The sequence below is a fragment of the Curcuma longa genome, chromosome 3 (assembly GCF_044706935.1).
Source record: "Curcuma longa cultivar G26 ecotype Majalengka, Jawa Barat chromosome 3, ITB_CL_G26_1.1, whole genome shotgun sequence".
In the NCBI taxonomy this organism is placed as follows: Eukaryota; Viridiplantae; Streptophyta; class Magnoliopsida; order Zingiberales; family Zingiberaceae; genus Curcuma; species Curcuma longa.
The window spans coordinates 18968849-18975966 of record NC_133863.1 but is presented as its reverse complement, the minus strand read 5'-3'; the positions used below and the strand labels follow the sequence as shown (position 1 = coordinate 18975966).

The 7118-nt window shown below is 39.0% G+C and overlaps 2 protein-coding genes across 3 annotated transcripts; one reads left to right on the top strand and one right to left on the bottom strand.

The window, feature by feature from the left end:
• On the bottom strand, positions 1 to 2413 carry LOC141823832 (protein FAR1-RELATED SEQUENCE 5-like). The gene is made up of 3 exons (XM_074711052.1): positions 270 to 2413; positions 109 to 176; positions 1 to 26 (listed from the first exon to the last, which is right to left on the bottom strand). Exons 1-3 carry the CDS (start codon positions 2411 to 2413, stop codon positions 1 to 3), a joined length of 2238 nt encoding a protein of 745 aa, XP_074567153.1.
• Positions 2414 to 4904: 2491 nt separating this feature from the next.
• On the top strand, positions 4905 to 6878 carry LOC141825740 (enolase-like). 2 transcript variants are annotated; one of them, XM_074713127.1, is made up of 6 exons: positions 4905 to 5045; positions 5126 to 5206; positions 5294 to 5353; positions 6006 to 6068; positions 6160 to 6240; positions 6408 to 6878. In XM_074713127.1, exons 1-6 carry the CDS (start codon positions 5040 to 5042, stop codon positions 6609 to 6611), a joined length of 495 nt encoding a protein of 164 aa, XP_074569228.1. In that variant the 5' UTR covers positions 4905 to 5039; the 3' UTR covers positions 6612 to 6878. The 2 variants fall into 2 exon arrangements, with proteins under 2 accessions (XP_074569228.1, XP_074569229.1); XM_074713128.1 differs by lacking the exon at positions 5294 to 5353.
• Positions 6879 to 7118: the final 240 nt, after the last annotated feature.

Here is a 7118-nt window from a genome sequence, read left to right as displayed (position 1 = left end):
TTAATTCTGAGGCATGTTGTTAGAACCTGCAAAATAAAGGCAATTATTAACTTCAATTTATCAATTAATCAACGACTTTAATTTCCTAAATTGAGACTTGTATAGTACCAAATCTAGAAGCCAAATCTTCTTCGTTTGTGTTGTCGTCGCTGTTATCATCATCATCTATAGTTGATCTGGTAATAACAACATCATTATATTTACAAATTTATTTAAATTTATTATGCAAATAAATTTTGCATACAAATATAAAAATAATTGGCACATACCTTTGTTGCAAAACCGGACAATTGCGCTTATCATGAGACACACCCCGATGGCCACAACCACGACATAACCTGGATTTTGAGATTGCCTTCTCCTTTGACGATTTCAATCTTTTTCCACATCCTTTTGTTCTTACTAAAGAAGGATCAATAATACTAAGGGTGCCATCCATGGAATTCTTTCTTTGACTACCAATGTTGCATGTTTTACTAATGTTCATGTCTTGAATTTTGCTGTGAATACAATTGAATTGTTCCTCCAAAAAAGAAGTCCCCTCATCAGTCAAAGATGCATCTTCAATTAATAATGAAGCTTTATAGGATAACCTTGAAAGCCTTGACATCAAAAACTTTTTTGGATCATTTATGGAAAGTTGATCTTCCCCCAAAACATAATTTGCTCCAACCTTTGCATCTCGTGTCCATCGTTTGAGTATATACTGTTCAGGTAAATGAAAGACTTGGGTGATGCGAAAAAAGGCTAACATATGCCTGCATGGAATGCCCTCAAACTCAAATTTTCTACAGCTACAAGATATGTAGTCCTTTTGTTTGTCATGAGTGAGTAATCTTGATTTGGAAGAAGAACAACTTTGAAATTTCATCACATTATAAATCACTAAATCTTCTCCTATAGATGCTTGTTGCACATAATAACTATGGCTCTCACTAATTTCATTTTGAAACTCCAACCATTTCTTTTTTGTATACACCTTAACCATTTGAATTTCCATTGGCCAATTTGTCTTAGTCCTGGGATGCTCATTAATATCAACATGATCAGCAACTAATTCATTGTGTCTTATATGTCTCACTGCCCTATTGAAACGGATAATAAAATCAATCAATGAATTCTTATTTGATATGTACCTCTTAAAAAATGCATGTGAGCTTTCAGATCTCTGACTGCTTGACATTCCAGCACAAAATACATGGCTAAAATAGGCTGGCACCCACTTTTGTCGCAATTCATACATCAATGACAACCAATCATTATTCTGTAAGTTAGCACATTTGACAACATCTTCCCATGACTTCTCAAATTCATCAGGCGTTGTAGAATTTGCAATGACATTCTTTAGGCTTTGATAGTAATCACGAAAAATCAAAGGAGGTAATTTATCTGAAAATTTATTCAATATGTGCCACAAGCAATATCGATGCACCGTATTAGGGAAAACTTGTGCAATAGCTTTTGTCATAGCAAGATCTTGGTCGGTAATGATCACATTTGGTGCTCCTTTAGGCATGACTTCTATGAACTTGTTAAACAACCAAATAAAGGAATCACTTTTTTCATCACTTATAAAACCGCAACCAAAAAGAATTGTCTGATGATGATGATTAACTCCTACAAATGGTGCAAAAATCAACCCATATTTATTGGTGTTATATGTCGTATCAAATACAACTACATCACCAAATACAATGTTAGCCGTCCTTGATACATGATCAGCCCAAAAACATCTACTGAATCTGTTATTTGAATCAGTCTCATAATCAAAGAAAAACATTGAATTTTTTTCCTTCTCAGATGCAAAAAACTCAATCAATGTTTCAGCATCAATACCCTTTAGTTCATCTCTTTGTTGTTGGTCAAAGTTTCTAAGATCTTTTTCTGTACAACCTACCCGCTCGGGCCCCCCACACTCTATCTCAAAAATTCGCATTTGTTGACAAGTTGGCACATTGGCCTCAGAAAATTGTTGAGTCAATGCTTTCTTTGCTGATGAAATATGACGATGTGAGCGAAGCAAATGTACTTTTGAAGGAGTCGAGAGTGTATGATTATGACTCTCCATGATGTTACTGATAACCCAATTAGGTCCAGTTTGTTCTTTTACTAATGAAATATGTGACTTACAACCAGTTCTAGTATCACTGCGGGCTCTTTCCGTAGATTGTTGATCCCTCATTTTATCTGTTTGACCTTGTTTAAAACAAACAAATTTCTTCCATACAACTTCATTTGTAATCTTATTTTTTTTGCTATTGCTCATCCTTGCACTAAAACCAGCTTCTCGTGCATATTGGTTATAAAACAAAAATGCTTCATCTAGAGATGAGAATTCCATACCAACTTTGGGCTTCCGATCATCTGAAACTTGGGGAATATAAATCTGATCATGACCGTAATTTCCTTCCATTGCCGAGGATTAGGGTTCCTCCACTCTGAGCAGGTTGATATATACCTGTTTATGTTGTAAAACACAGATTAGTATAGGACAAAAACAAAATAATCACATATAGTAAGGACAGAACAGTATCAAGGGTCCCTCCAATCAACCGTACTAAGATCACTAACCAACCATCTAACTTAACCTTGCCACTAAAACCCATTAACAGTAAGGACAGAACAGTATCAATCCTCAACATTCTAAAATAATCACAACCCATAGTAACTCAACATTCTACCCAATTAATTACACTGATCATGTTCCTCTTCAATCTAATCCAACAGAGCAGAACTAATTAAAACAAAGCAACACCAAAATCCACAGCCTTACCTCAGATCCAATTACTTTGCTCTAAATCAGGATTTCGTTCCTCTGCTTCTGCTTCACAATCGAAACCAATGGAAACCTCTGATCGGTGCCTTGTATAAAGCCTTAGATCCAAGCTTAGGTTAACCCTAGAGCAGGGAGTGGCAATGAAAAAGAGATTACGGCATGCAATGAAAATAAGGACTGTAAACCATCTCTATCTATACCCTTACCGGCGGGAGAAAAACCCTAGCCGACCGGAGAATAACCCTAGCCGACGGGAGCTTGGCAGAAAGGATCGGCGAGCAGAGAGGCTACGCGATTCCTAAGCTTCTGGGCGGCGTGGAGGTTGACGGCGACCAGCGCGATGGGTTTAGGGCACGCGAAGAGGAGATGCGGCGTGGAGGTTGACGGCGAGCAGTGGGTTTAGGGCACGCGAAGAGGAGATGCGGCACGCCCGCGAAGAGGAGATGGGTTTACGCCCGGGGAGATGCGGCACGCGAAGAGGAGATGCGGCACGCGAAGAGGAGATGCGGCGTGGAGGTTGACGACGAGCAGTGGGTTTAGGGCACGCGAAGAGGGTCGGCGCTCAGACACGGACGCTTCGCTTCGGCAAGGGAAGAGGGTCGGCGCGTCGGCGCGGGTCTTCGGCGGCGGTCGAGGAAGAAGAGGGTCGGAGGTCGGAGGTGCGGAGTCGAGGAGAAGGAAAACCTAAATGACGCGAAGAGGAGAGGCGAGATTTCTCGGATTTGGGCGGAAAGATTTAGGGTTCGCGATTTCATTTTTTGTCACGCCGCGGTTTCTCGCTGCCACGCACGCGAAGACAGCGCCGAAAGCCGAAGACCGCCACGTCCCTCGCGCCACGTCAGCAGGCGCGCACAGACGACTCAGTTAGCACTCCCACTGGGCAAACCTGAGTCGCTTGATTTTCAAACAATACCAACTCCATAAACCCCATAAGTCAATTGAGTCTAGGTTGTTTAAGTTTGAGTCCATGTTGTTCTTCTGAACAACCACTCGACACATGGATTTCTTAACATCATAAGTCTGAGCCATGTGTGTCGATTCCAATAGGATTCAACCAACTCCGAGGTCGGAACTCACTATCCGAGTCGCGAGTGCAAGCTTAGTCCTTTTCGTTAGAACTAATCTAATTGGACTTTTATCTACACTCAAATGAATTTTTTTTAAACAATTCTGTTTCATCATATTTACTGTTCATAAAGCATTTTTTTATAACAGTAGCGATACTGTTTCAGCAAATTTTTTTTATATAACAGTAATGAAAAAAACATCAACAGTATAATAAAAATTGCATGAACAATTAACTTTACATGAACAGTATTAAAAATTGCATAAAACAGTAATAATAAATAAGTCGAGATGTTTGAACACTACTACTTCCTTTTTTTTTTTACCACTTAAGGGTTTTTTTTTTATAACCATGTTCATAAAAAAAAACTAATCATCCCAGCATTTTAACTCATGCGTTAAAAAAAAATTTAATTTTTTTATATGTTACTGTTCACACACACACAAGATTATATATATATATATATATATACAGTTTCGCTATTCTGAGCGCCTGATTTGAGCGCCTCCTGCGCGCCTGCTCACGTGGCGCGCTGATGTGGCTTCTCTTCTGTGCGTGGCAACGAAGTCGCGGCGGAATTTCGAAACCCAAAATGAAATAATCGCGCCTGCTCCACTCGTGAGCTAGGTTTTCCTCCGCATTCCTCTCTTCCTCGACTCCGCCGAAGACCCTCTTCTTCGACCGCCGACCCTCTTCTTCCTCCTACCCTCTTCGCAACCTGTGACCCTCTTCTTCCTCGACCGCCGCCGAAGACCCGAGTGAGCGCCGACTCCTCCGAACCCTTCACTCGTGAGCGCCGACCCGCCGACCCTCTTCCTCGCCGATCCTTTCTGCCAAGCTACCGTCAGCTAGGGTTTTTCTCCCACCGCCCGGCCATTTTGACTGGAGCCATGGACCCAAAGTGAGTCTTTTTGCTCTTTCTTCATGGTATCCAGCTACGTCGGAATCTTTCACTGCAGCACCTGTGCTATAGACCGGCTTAGATCTCGACCTCGGTCGAATGGTTTGAACTTTGTTTGGCTACGTCAGAGAGAAGTTTTTTTTTCTTTGTAGCAAACTGATCCATGTTTCTGAAGATTGCTACTCCATTCTTTTATTCAGCACATTTCTAATCTTGCTGGAAATAAAACTCTGGTCTTGCTTGTACCTGCATTTAATGTTATCAATGGTGGATCACATGCTGGAAACAAGCTTGCTATGCAGGTTAGGCTTCATTTGAATCTTTACTTGAGTAGCTAACAATCCACTTCTTACATTGTCCATATTGACTTTAATTTAATCAGGAATTTATGATTCTTCCTGTGGGAGCATCCTCATTTAAAGATGCCATGAAAATGGGTGTGGAAGTTTATCACAATTTGAAGGTATATAATTGTGAGTTTGTATGTTTAATATTCCTTTCTTGCACAATGTACCTATTGCGTGTTACTGTACTGCATGCTGTAATCAAGAAGTATGGACAGGATGCTACTAATGTTGGTGATGAAGGTGGTTTTGCTCCCAACATTCAGGTGGTTAGTTTTTATGTGGAGACTGAAAATTTACTTGCAGGATTTTATAAAAATTGATGGATCTTATTTCTTATATGCAGGATGACATCCACAATGAGAAATCAATGATCATAGATGAACCCTTGGCTTTGTAGATGCCATTCATAGGCATTTTGTTTGTCAATAAGGCCCTATTGACTACATATTATTGTCTTTATGTCATTGTTGCTATTCTTTCTTTTGGTAGGAAAATTTCCAACCACTTTATGTATTTCATTTAGTTGCTTAAATCAACTATCATGAGGCCTGAACTCAACAGTATATTTAGTTGGTATTGAAAATCTGTAGACTTTATAACACCACCAACAACAAGCAATGGATCCTGATGTTGTGTCAATATACCTGAAAAAAATGCCTATATCATGTGCTTCTTTGCTGAAATTATGATAAATTGACTTGGTTCCTATATTGTTCCCTACAAATAGAACACTGTAGTATTGCTACCTTTTCTATATTCCTCCACCTTTGGTCATTCTGTAGATTCGGGGCAAAATTTAACTAATCCTTTAGCTTCACAATGAACCTTATTTAGTTATCCTGATGAAAATTTATTTGACTTATTTGAAGTTACTGCTTTACTGGACCTATTATTGCTTTCTCTTGAATGTTATAGGAAAACAAAGAGGGAATTGAACTTTTGAAGACAGCTATAGAGAAAGCTGGATACACTGGCAAGGTAACCTAAATTTGTTTATTTCCAAAATAAAGAAATTGATATAAGAGATTTAATTAAGGGACTAAAAGTTTGCTTTTCTTGGGTCTGTCAGGTTGTTATTGGGATGGATGTTGCAGTTTCTGAGTTTTATAATAATAAAGATAAGACTTATGATCTTAACTTCAAAGTGGAGGTAAATTCTTGTTTTTGTTCTGAGATATCTGATGGTTGGAAACTGATATAAATGTGGGTAACTCTAAACTATCTATCTTGTTATGTTTCAGTTATTTATTTTATTTTATTTTATTGTTTATCTTTTCCACACAAGTAACTTCACAAAGTTCGTTTTCTTCCCTATAGAACAATGATGGTTCCCAAAAAATCTCAGGCGACAGTTTGAAAGATGTCTACAAGTCTTTTGCATCCGAGTATCCCATTGTGTCTATAGAAGATCCATTTGATCAGGATGATTGGACCCATTATAGCAAGATGACTGAAGAGATTGGACAGCAGGTCCAGATTGTTGGACAGCGGTTCCTGATCTTGCTGCCCGCAGCTTCTTAGGATCGAAGAGGAGCTTGGTGATGCAGCAATTTATGCCGGTTTAAAGTTTAGGGCGCCGGTGGAGCCTTACTAGGTGATGCTAGATCAACCCTTGCTTGTCTCTTCTACTGTGTGAGTTTCTGGTTTCCCCAAGTTTTGTGATGCCCACGTTGTTACATACTGTTTCATGCGGTGGGCAAAATAAGTGGCAATTTTCCTAATCGAACCTAGAAGATGTTCAATGATGGGATTGTCTTGTTGTGTTTGCTACTTTGTTCATTTTGCTTGCTTTGACGATTTTAGGAATCACTTCTATTGAGCTTATGATTTTGTGCCATGATTTGTTTGCCATACATGATAAAGCTTCTCGACATGTGCATTTGATTCTAAATATTCTTGGTTTTTTTTCTTGCGTTCAAATTAATAACCGTAAAAATGAGTACATCATGGAGCAAGTAGACAAAATAGATTTTTTTCAAATAAAATTTCATATTCCATTTCATCTGATTTATAATTTATTTCTGCTAA

Excerpts from the sequence above, each read along its gene's own strand:
- LOC141823832 (XM_074711052.1), bottom strand. The coding sequence starts at position 2,413 with ATGGAAGGAAATTACGGTCATGATCAGATTTATATTCCCCAAGTTTCA. Across the intron at positions 177-269 it reads TGTCCGGTTTTGCAACAAAG|ATCAACTATAGATGATGATG; the intron begins GTATGTGCCAAT and ends TGTTATTACCAG. Across the intron at positions 27-108 it reads AGATTTGGCTTCTAGATTTG|GTTCTAACAACATGCCTCAG; the intron begins GTACTATACAAG and ends TTTATTTTGCAG.
- LOC141825740 (XM_074713127.1), top strand. Across the intron at positions 6,069-6,159 it reads AAGCTGGATACACTGGCAAG|GTTGTTATTGGGATGGATGT; the intron begins GTAACCTAAATT and ends TGGGTCTGTCAG. Across the intron at positions 6,241-6,407 it reads ATCTTAACTTCAAAGTGGAG|AACAATGATGGTTCCCAAAA; the intron begins GTAAATTCTTGT and ends TCTTCCCTATAG.